Source organism: Pseudopipra pipra, chromosome 15 (genome assembly GCF_036250125.1).
Source record: "Pseudopipra pipra isolate bDixPip1 chromosome 15, bDixPip1.hap1, whole genome shotgun sequence".
Taxonomy (NCBI): Eukaryota; Metazoa; Chordata; class Aves; order Passeriformes; family Pipridae; genus Pseudopipra; species Pseudopipra pipra.
The window spans coordinates 13,717,786-13,737,567 of NC_087563.1; the positions used below are offsets into that span (position 1 = coordinate 13,717,786).

The following is a 19,782-nucleotide window of genomic DNA, read 5'->3' on the forward strand; positions in this document are numbered from 1 at the left end:
CAAGTGAGGAGGGAATGGCAAACAGGCAGGTTTATTGCAACACAGTGTAGAGGAGGTTGAGCTCTCAATCTTCCTTCTAGCTTTTGTTAGATGCCTTGTCATTAGTGTTGTTAAAATGAAGGGCAGACACCATTGCTAACAGGACAAGAGGTCTTTTACTTGAGCCAAAAACTCAAGTTAAAAACTCTGAAAAGCTCTTATCTGATCTCATGCAGTATATTTGCCCAAGCAGATTCAGTGATCGTCCTAGAGCTCACTTGGAGCTCAGTGTAGTGGGGTTTATAAAGGTGTGTTTAGAAGTACAATTTATTTATGAGCACTTTTATCCCATGTTGGCATCCCTTGCATGAAGTTCAGCTGAACTTGCAGGACTCCCCGTGCCAAGCCTTGCCAGGGCACTGGCTGGCAGCGATCCGAGAACAGCCCTGAGCAATGTGGTGTGGACACACCACCACTATTAGCTGAATTACTATAGGTGTCCAAGCCTGGTCTGTTGTCTCCCACGGTTCGTGCAGGAAGGCAGCTGAACCTCCCTGAGGTCTTGTAGGCTGCGGCTGCAATTGCTGGGAGACAAGACCACCTCCCGTTCTTTCCCACAGGGGAGCTGACCACATCTGCACCCCTGGACCGCGAACAGAAACCCACGTACCACCTCGTTGCGAAAGCCACTGACGGCGGGGGCCGTTCCTGCCAGGCAGATGTAACGCTAATTGTGGAGGACACAAATGACAATGCACCGAGATTCTTCCCCAGTCACTGCGCCGTGGCCGTTTTCGATAACACCACAACAAAGACACCCATCGCCGTGGTTGCTGCCAGGGACCTTGATGAAGGTGAGTCACAATGGGATTTACTTGTTAGTAGAGTTCATCTGTCATCCTGAATAGCAACCTTTGAAACCTAGGGAAGGGCTACAACGATGGGCACAGATGATTGAATCTTGGCCGAAGATGTGCCTGGATCTCGTTGCTGACATGTCCTTGACTAGCAGGCTGGCATCAGCATTTTTGTGGCCCTGTCTGAAGTGCAGTATCTGTAGAAACATGCAAAGACAGACTTTAAGAACATGCTCAGTAACTAACTGTGATGCACAGCAAAAAATGTGACACAGTTTATCTGGGATCCAAACAGGATAGAAACTATCAAAGATGGAGACTGAGAATGAGCATAATAAGGAAAAAAGGAGTTTTAGATCTGGATGGAGTAGATAATACAGATGGAGAGGTCCTTCAGAGGACACAAAGATTCTCAGAAACATAGGTAAGGCTCCTAGGAAAGGAGCTTTCAATAAACCTCTCCAGCAGAGACTGCATTTGTGGTGACAGAGAAGCAGGATCATATTTATCTTCTTTGGAAGCAGATATGAAGGAAAATAAAAATGGGAAGCACCAGTTAATACAGAGGTGATACTGAAGGATAATGGTGAGAGTGACTGGATGTCTGAACCTGCAGATGGACGGGGACACACTTGGTGTTCATATGATTTTCATACAGCCTCCATTTTCCCTGGGAATTGAAGGTCCTTAAGTACACACAGTCCTAATGGATTATAAATAAATAAAAACAGCAGCATTCCTACCCATGAATTAATGCTGCCTGTCCCTTACCCTTGCAGGTCTCAACGCTGAGGTGGTCTATTCTCTGTCTGACTCTGCCAATGGACACTTTTCAATTGAGGAAACCACAGGGGTGATCCGTCTGGAAAAGCCTCTGAAGGATTCTCAGCACTCAGCATTTGAGCTGACTGTCTGTGCTACTGACCGGGGCTCCCCGCAGCCCCTCTCTGCTCTTGGCACTGTCACTGTCTCTGTTGTGGATCTAAATGAGTACCTGCCTGTTTTCCTGGCCCCTGAATATGTGGCCATGGTAAAAGAAGACGTGGCTGTGGGTACGGAGGTCCTCAACTTGTCAGCCTTGACAAGGGACAATGCAGAAAACACAGAGATCAAGTATGAAATTGTGAATGGCAACGACCACGGGAAGTTTCAGCTCAACTCAAACACAGGTAAAATGACCTTGTGCCCAAGCAGGTCCAGGTTGAGCCAACACCAAAGGCTGTCCTTGTCTTTTCTGGTTCTCCATTTGGCTTCCCCTTTTGCTCCCAGCCAGCACAAGGGTAGGGACTACAGTCTTCTTTTCTACTTTAAATTTTGGCAGCCAAGTCACTTAAGGATTGATCCAAATCTTACTGAAATTAATGGAAAAATTCCTGTTATATGTCTGGGTCCTGAGGCAGGTCCATGTGAATGAGGGATACATGGAGAAATTTTTCCACTTCAAAAGGCAGGAGAAAGCGGTTTCATTTAAAAAGTCTCTCCATTCTGAACCCACGAGGAACCTGCAGCCCAGGGTAACAGGCAGCTTTATCAAGTAGCACTCAATGAACATGGATATTACTACTCTTAGCCATCAGCAGGTGTTGAGCCAGGTTTACCAGCCAAATAAAGCACTGCTCTGTTTGCACAGCGATCTGATAAGGGCTGTTCTCAGAAGGCCAGTGTCAACTCCCTGAAACAAGCCCTTGGATGCCTCATCAGTGGCCTGCCCTTGGCTGTAACATCCTCATCCGTGGTGCCATCCTCAGCTTCTCTGTACCCAAGACTCTTGCTAATTTTTCCCCACCAATCTTCTTACTAGTTTTCTATGTCTTAAAAGACACAGAACAGTGTCATTTCCAGGGAATAAATTTGTGATAGTTTCAGTGCAGAACCCAGGCACACTCTGCTACCCTTGGTCTTTTTTTTTCTGCTTTTACTTTATGTCTTCAGTCCATATGTTCAGTATGTTTCTCACTCTTTTTTTTTTGAGATTAACAGCCTCCTCATTTCTGTATTGCACCTCTAGCCTCACTTACAAAGCAGAGCATCTTGCTGCACACATTTAACTCCTGTACAACTCTGCATTTACATCTCCCACCTTTACATCCTGCCTATGACACAGTTCAGTGTCAGTTCACAGTGATGTTCTACTACTGCTTTGGTCACAGCTTTCAAGAGCACTGTTGACTCTCATCCTGTCTTGTCCCAGATCTCCAGCCAAGATTCCTGGACACCTTCCAGAAGTTTATTTCACCTCTTCAAACATTTGATACCAGAATGAGGCAGGTTATCACAGAATCTGTTCAGCTGTAGCTCATTTTATGGGATGCATGTCCTTCAGTATCCCGATTTAACCAGAGAAGGTCAAAGCTAGGTCAACAACACCTTTTCAGCTGGAAGTTTGGCAGCTGCCTTGGTGTATTTGCAGTATTCCAAGAAACCTCACGTGCCATTAATTCAGAGTGTCTTCTGTCCTTTCCTATCCATCCAACAATGCAGGTGCCTTATACATAAACGGGAGCCTGGACTTTGAAGCAAGTCACGAGTATTATCTGTCCATTGAGGGCACAAGGAAGGGCTCAGCCTCTCTCAGCGATGTGACCATGGTGGTGATCAACATAACTGACATCAATGACCATGCACCAGAGTTCATCCAAGACCCTTACCTCACTGATATCCGGGAGGACGCTGCAGTTGGAGAAGTCATCCTCACGGTATGGTTACAAACCAGCCCAGCTGTCTTTGCCTGTTCTTTTCTTGGGCTATGCATTATTTTCTCCTCTTTGGCATTTTACTTTTCCTTGGACACAGCCACCTCAGTGGGTTTGTGACATTCAACATCTAAGACCAAAGCATGACTTTTAAAAGGATGATTGCCAGAATTCCTGACACTCCACAGATGTGGAGAACACTTATAGACATCTTTAAGTGAAAGCTAAGGAGGGGCTCAGGAGCCTTGAGAACCTCCCAAGAGAGCTAAAATGCCTGAAGAAGAAGGCAAATACCCTATTCTGGGCAGAATACCAGAGCCCAGGGTAAGTCCTTGTGGAGTTCCCTGTTTAGCCTGTTACCATCACAGGGGTGGTCAAGTGAGGAAAGGGACAAGGAGAATGCCATTGCTGTAGATTAATTTTGTCTTGAAAAAACTGTTGGATGACATTTATTTAAACCACCTTCCTTCCCCTCCTCATTTGAGGCAAGCTCAAACCAATACCCTTAAATGACAACAAGGTCCTGCACAAGCTCCTCCATGGAACAACCTTTTTGGCCCAGGGGTCCTAGCTGGGTTTTTTTCTCTCCAAACAGGTGTCAGCTGATGACTTGGATGGAGCAATGAACAATCAGATCACATATTCCATCGTGGAAGGGAACCCACTGGGACACTTTGCCATTCAGCCCAGAAGTGGGCAGATCAGCATTGCCAAGCATCTGGACAGGGAGGAGGTGAGTTTGAGACACTGAGAACAAGAAGGCTGAAACAGATGTGCCCCAAAAAACTAAGGGAGCACAATACGCTCAGCTACCTCCTGTTTCCTGAATTATTTACTCATAATACTGTTAGTAGAAGACAAGTCTTTCATTCAGTCATTTTCTAGACTCATGTATACTGCAGTAGGAAGGCTGGGCTTTAGGAAAGGCAATATAGAATCACAGAATGGTTTGGGTTGGAAGGGACCTTAAAGATCATCTAGTTCCAACTCCCCTGCCACTGGCAGGGACACCTTCCACAACTCTGAGTTTTTGTCTGCTCCATTGGTATTTCAAGCTGTCTGAGTGAGAGTCAGGCCCAAAGTGGAAACAAACACAGTTGACTTCTGCTTCCCTGCATCAGAGAATTATGGAAAACGGGTGTGAGGAGGAGGTGGAAAGGTCACCTGGACAGTCTCTCATTCATAAAATAGCAGCAGCTTAAACCATTATTGACAGATATATGCCCAGCTTGGTCTCATCTATATTTGGCAAGCTGTTTCTCTTCTCTGCAACTGTTGTGAGGCTGATTTTGTTTAGCAGTGAGCTTTGAGCGAGGTTTATGGGTGGAGAGCCTTAGCCAAGGGCAAAGCTGTTGTTATGGTGCAGTACATGGCCCCAGGCATTTCAACAAGCTGCAGCGGGGTAAAACTTCAATGTGAAAAAGCCACCATTCTGCCATTTCTCAAAGTAATCCTGCACTACAAATCCTCCAGATCCCCAGTTATTCCTTGACAGTTCGAGCCACGGACAACGGCCACCCACCTCAGTTCAGTGACGTCCCTGTGCATGTCCATGTGTCTGATGTCAATGACAACCCTCCTCGGTTCTTCCAGCTCAACTACAGTGTGGTGGTGCAGGTAAGCCAGGACACAGTCTGTTCTCATGGTGTTAAGGAACTCATGCATGAGCTGCTGCTGGAGCAGAGGGGCAGGATGGTGGTGAAGCTTCTTTGTGCTCTGTGTGTTCTGGAGAGATGCACAGGGCAGGTGGGATTTGTTTCCCTCTTCCTGACCCAGCAGCTCCGGGGGCACTGTAGGTTCCCCTGAGCCATTTCTCTTTGCTTATCTTTTTCCAAAAGCGTATTTCCCCATTTCAGGAGAATGCTCCCGTGGGTACAAGCGTCCTGGAGCTGATTATGAGCGACAGGGACTCCCCAGAAAATGGACCGCCGTACTCATTCCAGATCACCCAGGGCAACGATGGGAAGGCCTTTGATGTCACCCAGAATGGTCTGCTGGTGACAGCATCTGTCCTGAACAGAAGAATGAAAGAACAGTACCTACTGCAAGTCCAGGTAGAGCCTGTGTTACTGTCCTGGTGTCTGAATTCCCCAGCAAATAGCAACAATATGTGATTAGGATGGCCCAGCTGAATGAAAACATCTCTGGCTTTGAAGAAATCCAATCCAGACACAAATTGTGCAGCTTGGAGCCAACTCCAGAGCTTATTTCTCCACACAGTCTGCCCACAAGAAGCAGGGGGCCAGCTTCTGTGTTGATAAAATCAGATAATACGATCACAAAAAACACTCTGTCAGCAGTTTCCTTAGACAGATGCTTTTCCCATAATCATTCTAGTGAATTCCAATTTAAAGCAAGACCTGGATCTGGTCCTACAAGCTTTCTCTAATTATCCTTGTCATTTAAGAAGTGGTTTAAGTTCCTCTTCAAAAAGGATTTCTATTGTTGCAGAATGAATTAATTATTTTTCAATGTTATCAGTAAGAATAGTCCATTACAAACAAAGGGATAATAAGATGTAAAGTACATACTTCTTCAGTAATGGCAGTTGTTCTAAAAGCTAGGTACTATTATATTACAAACCTCAACCTCTAACTGCTTAGCATTTGGGAGAAATTTATCCTATAATCTGATTATTCGCATTTTTCTATTTTGAGGTTCCTTGACTCATGCTAGACAGAGGTGGGACACGGGCTTAGGCAGTCTGGAAGGGGAGCAAATGTGTTGATGTGTGTAACTGCTTTATATCTCTGTACACTCAGTTACACATGGAACCCCAAAGATTGGCAGTGGAGCAAAACATGATTAACCCTCAGGAGTTCAGAGCCCTGCTCAGGTGTGCCTCAGCTGCTGATGAGCACACGTGGGAGTGAGTGTGACCCCACCACTAGCAGAAGGCCTTGGTCAGTCTCCATGCTGGAAGGCGTGCTGCCATTTCCCTGGGGCCGTCTCCAGGCACAGGTCCAACACTGCTGCCAGTTTTCCCCATCCCTTCTTCATTCCCAACCACTGCCTGTCAGATTCCACCCATTTCTACCTTCGCTCGTCAGCCCGTCCAGTCAGGTGAGGTGTCAGTCAGTCAGCACATGGCCATAACAGATCCTTCTGTTTTCCTTGCCAGGTCTCTGACAGTGGTATCCCTCCCCTGTCCTCATCTGCATTTATAAACATCCAAGTGACTGAGCAGAGCCAATATGCCCCCTCAGCCCTTCCCCTGGAAATATTTATCACCACCAACGAGGAAGCCTTCAGAGGGGGCGTTCTGGGCAAGATCCACGCCACGGACCGAGACCCCCATGATACGCTGCTGTACACTTTGGTGGCAGAAGTGCCCAAGGAAGGGCTCTTCTCTGTCGGGGCTGCAGATGGGAAGATCATTGCTGGGGACAAGCTTCCCCACGGCCACTACCTTCTGAACGTGACAGTCAGCGATGGGACATTCACAGCCACCACCAGCGTCAACGTCCACGTGTGGTGCTTCACGCAGGAGGCCTTGGACAAGGCAGTGGTGCTGCACTTCCGACACCTCTCCCCTGAGGAGTTTGTGGGGGACCACTGGCGCAACTTGCAGAGATTTTTGGGGAACATCCTTGTCACCCGGCGCCAAAACATCCACATGGCCAGCTTACAGCCCGCAGCTGCCTCTGATGGAGTGGACCTGCTCTTGGCTGTCGGGGAGCCACACGGCTCCCTGTACGAGCCCCGGGTCCTGGCGAATAAGCTCACTGTGTCAGCGGGGGAGATGGACCAGCTCGTTGGTCTCCGGATGAAGAAGGCGATTCATGTGCCATGTCATGGGTCAGACTGTGCCCACCGTGTGTGCAAGGAGACCATTCAGCTGGATCCAGGCATGATGTCCACTTACAGCACTGCCCGACTCAGCGTCCTCACCCCCCGCCACAGCCTAGAGCAGATCTGTTCTTGCAACGGTGAGCAATCCTTCCCAGCAGTGTCCTACCCTGTAAACCTGGCCATACTGTGTTTTCCTTCAGTACACTGTAAAGCACCTGGATTTCTCATGGAATTAGGCTGCCCAGTGACCCAAACTCTGCCTGAAATTTCGAACCTAAAACTAGATTCTTAGAGCTTGAAAGTTTCACACAGTCTTTTTTTTTTTTAAATTAATCTCCTGTAGCGTTTAATAGCAGCAACATCTGTCTCTCTCACTGGGAAGAGTCACTCATACCTAGCAGGTAATGAAGCTCAGAGATCAGAATATCGATCCCTGAGCTCCTGTGTTGATCCTAAACCCAGCAAAGCACAGACTAACTGATAAATTAAAGACAAATAAAACATATTTTTTATACTCTAGACTACTCCAAGAAATAAATGGAAATATCAGGGATAAATGTTAACATTGCTTGGGCAGGAATGGATGCCACAGAATTAATATAAAGACTTACTGAGGATGAGGAAATTTTAAGGGTGTTGTAGACCCCGCTTAGGGCACCTTGAAGGTTCTAGAGGACAGAAATGTCAGTCAGGCTGACATTTCAGGGTTGCTTCACAATTGAGTACATAGAAGAAATACTGGGAGCTCCCAAGGAGACCTGTGGGAGATGCAGTGGAGTGGTGCATGGATTGCCATGGGTGAGGCTGTTCCTGGACAGTTATGGCATCCAGGGAGGAAAAGAGGCAAGGTTTGATCCAGTCCATAGCCTCAAAGAGCGACAAAGATGAGATCTTTCTCTTGTTCTCCTTTCAGGAACAGCTGTGAGGTTTGGGGGGCACAGCTACATTTGGTACCAGCACTCGCAGGTCGGCTCCTGGCACATGCACTTTCGCCTGAAGACCCACCAGCGTCACGCGGTCGTGTTCTCTGCCAACGGGACAGACCACGCCACTTTGAAGGTGTGTATTGCAATGGCAGGGGTTTCTTTCCAGAGTTAAAAAAACCTTCCTCTTTCAAGGAAGGGAATCACAGAAAGAAGATGCAATAATATGTACCCTTAGTCATTCATCTAGCTGAATGTAAGACTTGGGAAGACCAAGTGAGAGACAAGCACAGTTTGGCAATTGCTGCACCCTCAGCTAGTGAATCATTTTTCACATCTGTGAAAGCATGTGCTAGTCTCTGGTGTGAAATCAGCAGACACCCATAGCAGATCTACATTCTTTCCTTACAGCTTGCTTCTCATTCCTCTCTTATATCACACCTCTCAGGAGGTGTGAGTTACCAGGTGGAGTTGTCCTCAGACCAATCTGTTTCCATTGTAGCAAAGGGCAAGCTTCCTCCCAAACCTCAAATTAAAGGTCCTTTACATCAATGGACAAAAGAGAAAAAAACAGGAGTCCCAAATTATGTTTTTCACACACACACCCCTCTTTTCAACCACTTTCTTCAAATGATTTCACTATTTAAGACACCTGCAGAGCCAGGAACATTTCAGTCTGATCACTCTCCTCCCTTTCACTGAATGCTGAACCTCCTCAGCATTCAAAGATCGTCTCCCTCTTCCACTTCGGCAACAGAAGGAAAGCAGCAGATGACTAAAGAGTAGGGGTTTTGTATATACCTCATCAATTAAATTCAGACTAATTGGAGAATAAGATCACAGGACATACTTAGCAGCTTACAGAGATTTGTCCTTGAGACTAATCACACGGAGATCTACACACTGTAACCTACCTGGAAGTGTTCATCCTGTCCTTGAATTCCCTCATCCCTTCTCATGGTTTCACAACCCCATCTTCCTATTGTGAAACACTTTTCATTCCACTGTTATAAAAGACCCACACAGACAGGGAGCTGCACAGCAGCCAACGCCCAGAGACCTGCCTGTTGCACATACTCTAAGCTCCTGCTGCCACAGCCATCACTCCTGCTCTCCTCTCCTGCAGAGAAACATCATCCATATGTCCTGTACCCATCTCTGAGAATGACTTTAAGCTGCACTGTAAAGGGCTGATGAGAAAAACTTCTCAAGAAAAGTCTCTAGCTTTCTACCCCCTCTCTGGGAAGGAGAGTCACTAAGTATTTCAGCAGAAGGAGTTCAGCACTCCGGATGGTGCTGAGACAGGATGAGATGGCAGAAAGCTTTACTGAGCCAGGCCTAACACAGGGAGTCAAGTGAGAAAAGACTCATTATTGACAGAGTTCAGTGTGCCTGTGATCTTCTATACCCAGATCTCTCCAGAAGCTTTTCAATAGGAAAGCCTCCACCATAAAGGTGACTGTGACTCCTTTCTTCCCTGATTTGCTCTATTAACAATATCTTAGGGATAAAAACTTTTCTAAACCATCTGGCCTGATAAAAATGAAGGAATCCCTCGAGATTTTAAGCTTCATAAACTGCAGTACTCCAGATGTGAGCCCAAGCCTTGAAAGAACCATAAGCACTGGTTTGTAGATTTGGTGAAGAGGATGAGTTCTCCCAAGGGCATGAATACCATCGCCCTTCCAGTCACTAGGCTCTCCTGATGTTCAGAAATAGGTTGCAGCAAGAGGATGGCAAACCAGGCAAGCTGGGAAAGACTTGGCAGCCTGTCACTTCTTGCTTCAGGGAATTGAGTTCTCAGCTGTCTCCCAGCCCCAGAAATTGATAAGGCAAATCTACAGACCCATCTGAAATGAAATCATGTTCCTCCAGATAAAGTGAAGTGACAAAGTTCTCTGGTGAGCTTGCCAATTGTGCAAAGAGATTTACACACACGTTGCCCTGAGGCCCTTCCATGGCATGTGCCAGCTTATTCTTCCTTCCTTCCTTCAGCAGTTGCTTCTCCTCCCACTGGGACTTATTTATACTGTGGTCTTCTCTAAGAGTTAACTGTTGTACTGTTCTGCTTTTGTCCCCTCCAGAGTAGCCCCATCATATTTTATGCAGGTTCCTCTAGAGCCAGCGTAGCCCATAATCAGCCCTCCTCTTCTAGTCCCTTCCAAGAATCACCCCTCATCACTGTCTCTAGTGCCCCCCATGGAGATCTCTCTTGCCTATGATGAATTGCTTAATGTTACATAGCAAGCTTCTGCAGGTTTTCCATGAGCATTTCATTCCATCCCATCTCTTCTCTCCTTCTCCATAGACTTTTGGTTTCTGTGAGACAGAGGTCTTATCAACAAAGCACTGGGGAGAAAAGGTTTATTTCTGTCTTCACCATAGAACAACACAGCTAACCTTTTATTTCTCCTTCCTCCGTGAGTTTTAAAGATGAGCCTTGAGCCACAAATAGGTATTTTTAATGTCCCAGTGTAATGCAGAAGACACTAGTTCACTTTTAAAAGTGGTTCACTTTTAGCAGCTCAATATCTTGTCTCCCTCCCATCTACTGGAGATCAAGGAATGGATGGCAGCACCTATCAGCAGCTTTGGCCTGGCTTTCCAGCACGCTGGTTAGGAGACAAGTGCAACAGTCATTCCTCCAGGGAAAGCTACTTGTGCTCCTCCTTGATGAGGTGCTTTCAGTACCCTCTCCCGTGCCAAAGGGGCAATTGCTCCAGCACCTTCTCCACCACTCATGAGACAGTGAGAACAGAACAAAAACCACGTGGTCCCTCTGCAACTGGTGATGGAGTTATGGACAGTCTGAATGCCAGGGCTCTGATTAGACTCAGGGAGGTGAGAGAAGGAGTGAGCAGATGCAGCAGTCTCATCACATGGCTCTGCTCTCTGTTAAGTGGAAAGATGAGCTTCCCTCCCTGCACACTGGTCAAAGGCTCCAGGGAAGGACCACAGGTGAAATTGTGCCAGAGATGAAGGTGTTTTGCAAAGTAGAGGAGGTTGAAACCCTCCATAAACAGCAGCCACCTGTATGGCAGCTAACCATGACTTCTGGGATGTGTTTTACAGATGGTTAACGGGGTGCCTCACCTTGGGTACAGCTGCCGGGGGAACTCCACCGGGAACCTCTCCTCCTCACGCTTTGTGAGCGACGGCGAGTGGCACTCGGTCTTCCTGGAGGTGAAGAACATGTCCGTCCGCCTGCTCATCGATGGCCTGGGAAACGCCTCTCTCCAGCTGCCAGGGACCTGTAGTGTCTCCCAGGGCAGACGAGACCTGATTTTTGGGGGCCTCCGGCAGTCACTGCATTCCCAGAGAGTCACACGGGGGTTCAGGGGCTGCCTGGATGTGGTTGCCATCAACGGCAGAGAAGTGGTTCTCCTGCCTGGGAAAGGGCAGTCAAAAGAAATCATGGAGCAGGTGGGGATAAAGCAGTGTTGCTCCCCCACTGGTGCCTGCAGCAGCAACCCATGCCTCAACAACGGGATGTGCTCCGAAACTCACGGAGGAGGTATGTGAACATCCCACGCAGAGCAGTGGGAGAGCAATAAGCAGGGAGGGGAGGGAAAGATGGAGGGGCTACTCCAGGGGAGAACCAGAGGTGCTCTGTCCCAGGGGACCTCAAGTGATACCTGACTCAGTGCAGCAGCAGCAGCAGCTGCAGGGTATGAGATCATCATCCTGGCTCTCACCAGTGGACCTTGGCCCGCAGGGCAGGAAGGTGTTTCTAAGGAGTGTGCATGACATAGGAGAGCATAGTGGTGCCAAAAACTCAAATGCAAATAGAAATTCCACCCACCCCTCTGCATCCTCTTTGCTTAAGGAGCTGTTAACAAGGCTGGGATCAGGCAAGATGGGATCACACAATGATTGTATCTGGGCAGAAACAAGCCAAAATCTTGGTCTCTTCCCACTGCAGTGAGTGACTCCCCAGGGCTATGCAAAGGGATATGGGAAAACCGTAAGCTGTAATCCAAGAGTCCCAGGCTAAAATGGGCTGCAGACACTCAACAGAGGTTTGATGCAGGCCCACCCTAGGCAGTCTCACCACTGCCCTGTTCCTCACATCAGAGGGGCTCCTCCACAGCAAGCTGTATCACAGGGACAGGGTTTGTTGGAACTGCTCCCAGGGATGTCCACCTTTGTGTCACTGCCCTGCACCATATTCTAGGTTCCAGCACAGCAGGGCTGCACCCTGCAACACCCTGTCTGTCGAGAGAGGTACTGCCTGCCCCTTGGCCCTTCCAGGGGGCAGAGGGGTGCTTCCCAGGCTGCTGTGTGGGGCAGAAGCTCCTCCTGCAGCTCTGTGCTCTTTGGGGCCGTTGCCAAAGCCCACACCCTGCCCAGCGAGCAAGTGAGGACAGAGGAGGCAGCACAGCTTCTCCTGCCCTGCCCGCAGCCTCTGGGAACAAGATTCCCAGCCCTGTCGACTCAGCAGCTGCCTGGTTCTGGTGAACTTGTTTGACACCAGGTGTATCTGTACTGAACAGTTAGTCTGGCTGGCACTCACACCTCAGCCTTGAGACCCTTTGCACAGAAAACCTCTCTGGCTGGGCTGCAAGGGGCTCAAAGCCTTGTACAAGGGGAAAATGCATCTCTACCTCAAGGCATCCCCTGCTTTTATTGCAGAGACAATACAGCAGGAGGGGGAGGAGGAAAATCACTCCCTCACTAATAAACTGGTGGTCATCCTGTGCCCTTCCCATGGTTTCCTTCCAAGGTGATCAACCTCTCCTGCAAGTGACCCAACTGCCCAGGAAAGAGCCTGTGGGACATGGCCCCAGGCAGGACATTGCTGCAGGGAAGGGGTTGCTCAAGAGACATTTATTTTGTGAGGTTATCCTGGATGCTTGGCTGAGCCCTGGAGACCAGAGCAGGCAGCACTGAGTTTATGCAGAGCCCTGCCCAGGGATCTCAGGCGTGGGATTACAGGCACAGGCACGCCTGTGTGAGCGAGCCCAGGGAAGCCACGTGGCCGCGTGAGAACACATCTGTGCAGAGAAGGGTCCAAGCCAGACCAGCCACCACACCAACCACAGCGCTCAGGACCACAGGGTGCAAACACATGTGAGCCAGAACATGTGTGTTTGGGCACACGCAGCCCTATGGGCAACGTCCAGCACCTGCTGCACGAGTGCCAGCACGTCCTTGTTGTACAGCCACTAACACGCATGTGGAAACAGGTTTGTTCACCCCCTGCTCTAAAGCAGGGTTGTTTAGCTTGTGGATGAGTAGCAAAGACTTCTCAAGTGTGCTACAAGGTGGAAACTCTGAATTTCCCGCATGGCACCACCAGCCAAGCAACTGGCAAGAGCTCAGCACAGCCAGGGACATTCCCATGCTAAGGGCTACACTAAACAGCAGCCAAAAACACAAACAGCAGCAGCCCCCTCTGAGTCCTTACTGTGCCTGGTTTCTCTCTGGCTCCAAACAGACATCTCCTGTAGGCAAGAGAAACCTGACATGTTGAGACAGGCACTTCATACCGCGAGAACTCACAGGACCAAAGACTCCTGAGAACAGTAAATTAGAGAGGATTGCATTTAAGAGAGTCAGAAACTGTGAATCAGCCAGCCAGGCTCCCCTTCCTTTATCCTGAATTTGTCCCTCAGCTTCTCCATCCAGTAATGCCGTGCCCTGACTGCATCCCTAGCAGGAGAGACCTGTGTCAGGATGGGCTTGACTCATTGCTCAAACAGCTCCCTAGTGCCTCTGCATTGCCCCAGAGCCTCTGGCAACCACACCACGTCCTGTAATGTACCCACCAGCCACATATGGCTTGGGTGCCCCACAGCCCTGCTGCAGCAGCGAGTACCTGTGTTTAGGTAGCTGTGTTGAGCCCTCTGTGGGTGCCACCGGTCACTGCTTTTCCTTGTTCTTGCCAGTTCTTCCATACAGATATGTTCGCTCTCGCCCTCTCTAGGTTACACCTGCATCTGCCCCGGGCTGTTCTCTGGTGAGCGCTGCGAGCTTGGGGACAGTCCCTGCGAGTCCAAGCCCTGCCTGCATGGTGGGACCTGCACCCTCTCTGCCACCGGCTACTCCTGCCACTGCCCTGACTGGTCCCTGGGTGAGAGGTAAGGGCCCCCCAAAGGGGGGCTTTGGGATGGGTGACATCCCATGGTGGTCTCTACCAGCGAGCAGTGGACATTTCTGGAGCTCACCAGACTCGCTGGGACTAATTGCAAACTGCAGGTACCCAAGCGTTGCAGCAGGGAGGTGTCTGAGGGCAGAGCTGAGCAGACCAGGACGCAGTGCCCATCTCCTCTGAGCAGGAGGGAAAACAGAAAAATCCTCACAGATACTTTGATGGCTGCAGGTGCTGTGGGGCAGGTTCAAAGCATGTCCTTGCTGGCCCAGTTCATCCTTCTGCCTTAGCCCTTGAGCCAGGATGAACACTGGTCCTGTGGATCAAGGCAAAGGCAGAAATTATCTGTTCAACTCTTGGAATACAAGCCTGTAGCTGAGCATTAGGTGGCAGTGTAATATCTGAAATCACCAGGTGTCCCGGTGGAGGCTGTGGGTGCATGATGCGCACACCAGCTCACACATCCTAAAACACTGACTACAACAAGAGAAGCCCAGACCTCGTGGAGTTTGTTCAGTAATGAGAAAAAAAGAAAAGGAAGGAAAGCCGATAAAGCATTGCATATTCCCTCTAGCATAGGGAGACCATTGCTGTTGGAAGGAAAGGTCCTGGTACTGTCAGGAAACATTTAGGTTGTGTGGGGTGGAGCAAGACAGAGAATCAGAAATTCCACCCCAGTTCTGCAGGTGCTTCATAAAATGTCAAAAAGCCTCTGCAACAAGGATGCCCATTCACAGCTTCTTAGGGTAGTTGTTCTTCAAATGTTTACTGCAACCTGCAGGCATCTACGAACCATCCTGAGACCCCACAGAGCCTGGAGGGTGTAGTGAACTTCATAAGAGGTTAACACACCTCAGACTGACCCTGAGCTCCCTAATTTTACAGAATGGAAGCACCTTTCTCTGCTTTGTTACCCCTAGAACTCCCAACTCTCCTCTTGAGGCAGGAAGGCTCCCGTTTTAATCTGCTGCATTCAACTGAAAAGTAGGACCATCCTGTTAAACACAGTCTCCTGAAAAGCATAATTTTAAACTCGAGGATCACAGTCCTCTGCCAGGAGAAGCAAGGGAGGGAGAGCAGATGGGGATGGAGCATCCTTGGCTGGTCTAAGTCAGAGCCCTGAACAGGGTAAGGCAGTTCTAGCTGCATCCCCAGGCTGATGGTGGTTGTCTCCATCCTTTCCTCCCCGCAGGTGCGAGAAGCTGGCCGAGGAGTGCCAAGACAACCCGTGCCGCAACTCCGGGCGCTGCGTGAGCAGCCAGGGCTCTGTCCACTGCATCTGCCCCTCTGATTACCAAGGGGACTACTGCACCCAGCCCATCATCACCCCCGCCATCGTGCCCACGCAGTGGGCGGTGGGCCCCGAGGAGATCGCGGAGATCGTGGCGGGTGTGGTGGGGGCGGCCATCCTGGTCGTGGCCTTCGTGCTCATCCGCAAGCGCTACCGGCACCGCGCCAAGGCTCACAAGCCCGTGGCCCGGGAGGACCCCGACCTGCTCTCCAAGAGCGAGTTCTCCAAGAGCGTGGGCGTGGGCACCCAGGCCGTGCCACCCATCGAGCTCAACATCCTCAGCGACGCAGCGCACAACAACCTGGACCGGGCCACGCCGGAGCAGCGCAAACCCACCGGCACCCCCGAATTCGTCACCTTCAACTCTGCCAACGCCCCCAAGCACCGGGGCACCATCGTGTGCAGTGTGGCTCCCAACCTGCCCCCCGCTGCACCCCCCTCCAACTCCGACAACGAGTCCTTCATCAAGTGCACCTGGGCCAGGGAGGAGATGGGTCAGTAGCCACAGCTTTTTCTTGCTCTTACATGTCTCTCTTCCCCTTGTGAAGTGGGTCTGAGGTTTGAAAACGTGAGGGGCAAATGGCATTGGCTAAAGCCAAGCAAAGCATGGGCAAACATTTCCCCAGCCCTGCTATAGGGCTTTTATTGGCTCTTTCCTCTGTGCTCCCCAGTATATCCCAGTTTTCTGCTTTAACCTGATCAGTCTCATACACAATCAACAGGGAAATCATTAATTCATAACCTGGATTCCCACATACTCTGGATCAAAAGATCCTGTAAAAGAGAAAAATGAAAGAAAAAAATTGAGATCCTAAAAGTTAGTGTGAATTTTAGTGGAGACATTTGTATCAGGCTCCTAGGAAGAGGGATCACATCCTCAGGGACACCTTGCATGGCTCCAGACACCACTTACTCCATGCAAGAGTTCATCACCAAAGCACAGTCTAAGAATTCACAAGAATAACTACAGGGAAAGGAGGAGATCCAGTGGATTGCTGACTCTGCTCCAATCCCTTTATCATGCAAGCTTCTTGCATCCAAATGATGTGATGAAGTGTGTCTTTTGGGTGCTACAGTAGTGGATCTCTGCAGGCTGGTGGGGCCACTGCCTCAGCACAGCCAAGGCTGCTCTTGGGTCCCCTCAATTCCCAAAGCAGCAACTAGAGCTCCCATGTCCCCACATCTCCTCTTCCCCAGTCTGCCACATCTCCTACAGGCTCAGAGCCCACAGAAGGAATTAGCAGAAGGGCAAGAAAGAGGCAACAACTGCTTGAGCTGCAGCTAACACAGCTCTTTTTTATTTCAGTCTACCCAGCAGAAACAACCTACTGGCCACCCCGGTACCTGTCGTCAGATGTCCAGGAATATTCCCACTATGAGATCATTCAAGGCCCCCCTGCATCCTCCTCTCACCCTCCTCTCCCCCCGCCGCCCCCTCCCCCAGCGGACACGGAGCCAGTCGCCCTTTACGGGGGCTTTCCCTTCCCGCTGGACCAGAGCAACAAGCGAGCGCCCATCCCGCCCCGCTACAGCAACCAGAACCTGGAGGATTTCCTGCCACTCGGCCCCGTGGACATGGGAGCTTCCCAGTGCCAGAACGAGTACACGGCCATCAGCTACTACCCAGCCCAGCTGGTGCAGGGCGAGGGTGTCCCGTACCAGCCCGACCCGGGCTACAAGCGGGTGAGCATGCGGCTGAGCGTGGCCCAGCCCTCCTATGCAGACTGCGAGGTGGGCCACCAGCCCAGCATCCGAGCCCAGCCCCTGCCACCCCCCAACTATGAGGGCTCTGACATGGTGGAGAGTGACTACGGGAGCTGTGAGGAGGTGATGTTTTAACAGGGGCTCGCTCTTGAGATGGGAAGAGAAGCACATCTCCACGCAGAACAGTGTGCAGGGGGCTGGCACGTGCTGCTGAAGGGAGGCTCCTGTGTGTCCCCCACAGCTTGCAGCATCTCCCCCTGCTTGGCTGGGTTGTAATTTGGCTGGATCTTTCCCCTCACTGCCCTCCATGGTGCTCTTGCTGCAAATGGAGGGGAAATGCTCCAGCCACTGCTGGGACACGGAGGATGCTCCTAGGATGCCAGTGACTAACCTGCCTCCTTACCAAGGGGACTTCCTCTGACATCATGTAGGGCCACAGCATGCCACCTCCTCCCACCCCAGGCTCCCTGGCCACAGGGAGGATGAGGAGCAGAGCAAGCACTGTGGGTATGGCAGCAGGTATGAGAAGGTATGAAAGGACTAGTGATGCACAGCCTGGCAGTGCCCCACGTGGGGTAGCAGAGGCCCCCTGTCCCCAGCTCTGGCTTCAAGGGCTTGCATCAAGCCAGCAGTTTGCCCAGTGGAATGGATCAGCTGGTGCATACCCTCTTCCATGTCTACTCCCTGATACTGGGAGAGAGATGAGGAAATGCAGCTGGTCCCTTCAGCACATCCCTCACTTGGCCAAGAGAAGTCCAAGGAAAAAAAAAAAAAGAAAAAAAGAGTCCATTTCCGTGGAAAACCAAGCAACAAGGTTTGTCACACCAGGAACCACCCACAGACTCAAACCAGTCTGCCCAGTCGGGCTGTGCTCACACAACTGAGGGAGACCCTGCCCCGAGGGCTGTGTGCACAGCTGTGTCCCTGTGGCTGTCACGGTCCCACACTGAACACAGCAGGACATGGTCCTGCCCCCCAGCTGGGGCTCCCTGCTGCATCCCAGAAAGACTGGCCAGCACCACCTGGAGACAGGGCACCGAGGCCACTGAGCGTGGGTTTGCCTGTGTGTCCTTGTGCTTGGAAATGTATCGTTTCTTCGTGAGAGGTTTTCTTTGGTTGGTTGTTTGATGTAACTTTTTTTGTTGTCGAATTTTTGGAAAGTATTAAAAGAGTTTGGATTTTTGTACTATTATTATTTTATTTGACATCTCAGGGATTCCCTTGTAAATAGGACATCCCTGCCTAGCTCCAGCCAAGGGCAGCCCAGGGAATAACAGCTTATTTTGGACACCAAAAGCTTTCAGAGAAGTACCAAGACAGCAAGTGTCCCAAGCCCAGGACTCACACCCGTCCCCAAAACACCCCAGGCACACAACACCCTACCTGTTGGTTCCAGGGGAGCTCATCACATGAGGAGGCTGAGAAGGCACCAGCAGGATCACCCTTCTCCTGCCTGAACTGCTGGCTGCAGGACAACCATCCCCTAGCATGGCCAGACCTCCCACCACAGGTGGGGTTAATCTCAAATTAAGTCAGGGGTGGGAGCACTTGGCTGCACTTGTGCAGGTCTCCAGCTCAGCTTTCCTCTGCCAAGGTGGGCTTGTGAGCTTTGCAGTTCCCTGGGGCTGTTTTAACAAAACTCTAAATGCAAACAAGTCCCCACAGCAGGCTCACCCCCGTGTGCTGATGGAACGTTTTGGAAGAGAAGGTCCCAGCACATGGGGGGGCAAAGGCAACTGAGATAAGTGACACCTGGGAAGGAGCAGCCTCAGCAAAGCCATTTCATGGTATAGAAACAGCCTTGTAGCACACAGCCCTAAGGAAGGATGGCTGTAGATCCAACCACGGTAATTCTCCATAGTCAAGCCCCCCAACCACCAGGAGCTGCCTGTGCTCAGCTGCCCCTCCTGCCCTGGGGTTCAGGTGACTTTGGACCCACACTTCTCATAAGTCTGCAAAAGCCTTCAACTTTAAACATTTTTTTCCAGAGCTTCAAAAGACGAACCTTTTAAAGCACTGATTTTTCCAGCAGCCCTCTAATGACACACTGCAACGGCATGAATTATTCAGCAGCGTGAGGATAAGCCGAGCTGCGGCGATGCTGGCACAGCGCCCCTCTCCCAGCGTGGGCTGGCTTTTGCTCCTTTGATCTCTTGGGCGGATCAGCAGCAGCTCAGCATCCCCCACTGGCACATGCCAGGCTCTTTTTTCAGCTGCAGCCCCACTTTTGGCATAAATCAGGCTGCTGGGTCGAAGGACACAGCTGAGAAAACAAGGCACAGCTTTGTGGGGCAGAGAAGAGCCCAGTCCTGAAAGCCCATATAGGCTCTGCCCACAACCTACTTGCACAAATGAGGTCAGAAGAAAAATCACAATTTTCTGAGCAGCAAAGCTGAAACACTTCTATTTGAAACCCTCAGGAGAAGTCGTGTGTGCTGCTGTGGGGGTGGGC

General features: G+C 50.3%; 1 protein-coding gene across 1 annotated transcript in view; it reads left to right on the forward strand.

The window, feature by feature from the left end:
• FAT2 (FAT atypical cadherin 2) overlaps window positions 1–18,516 on the forward strand; it is a 56,879-nt gene extending 38,363 nt beyond the window's left edge. Inside the window, exons 13-24 of the mRNA XM_064672002.1 lie at window positions 600–833; window positions 1,616–2,005; window positions 3,318–3,532; window positions 4,125–4,262; window positions 5,003–5,146; window positions 5,386–5,583; window positions 6,651–7,458; window positions 8,235–8,380; window positions 11,317–11,758; window positions 14,171–14,324; window positions 15,528–16,120; window positions 16,933–18,516. Coding sequence (XP_064528072.1) covers window positions 600–833; window positions 1,616–2,005; window positions 3,318–3,532; window positions 4,125–4,262; window positions 5,003–5,146; window positions 5,386–5,583; window positions 6,651–7,458; window positions 8,235–8,380; window positions 11,317–11,758; window positions 14,171–14,324; window positions 15,528–16,120; window positions 16,933–17,465 — 3,995 coding nt within the window. The 3' untranslated portion in view covers window positions 17,466–18,516. The remainder of the gene's footprint in view (window positions 1–599; window positions 834–1,615; window positions 2,006–3,317; window positions 3,533–4,124; window positions 4,263–5,002; window positions 5,147–5,385; window positions 5,584–6,650; window positions 7,459–8,234; window positions 8,381–11,316; window positions 11,759–14,170; window positions 14,325–15,527; window positions 16,121–16,932) is intronic.
• The last annotated feature ends 1,266 nt before the right edge of the window (window positions 18,517–19,782 follow it).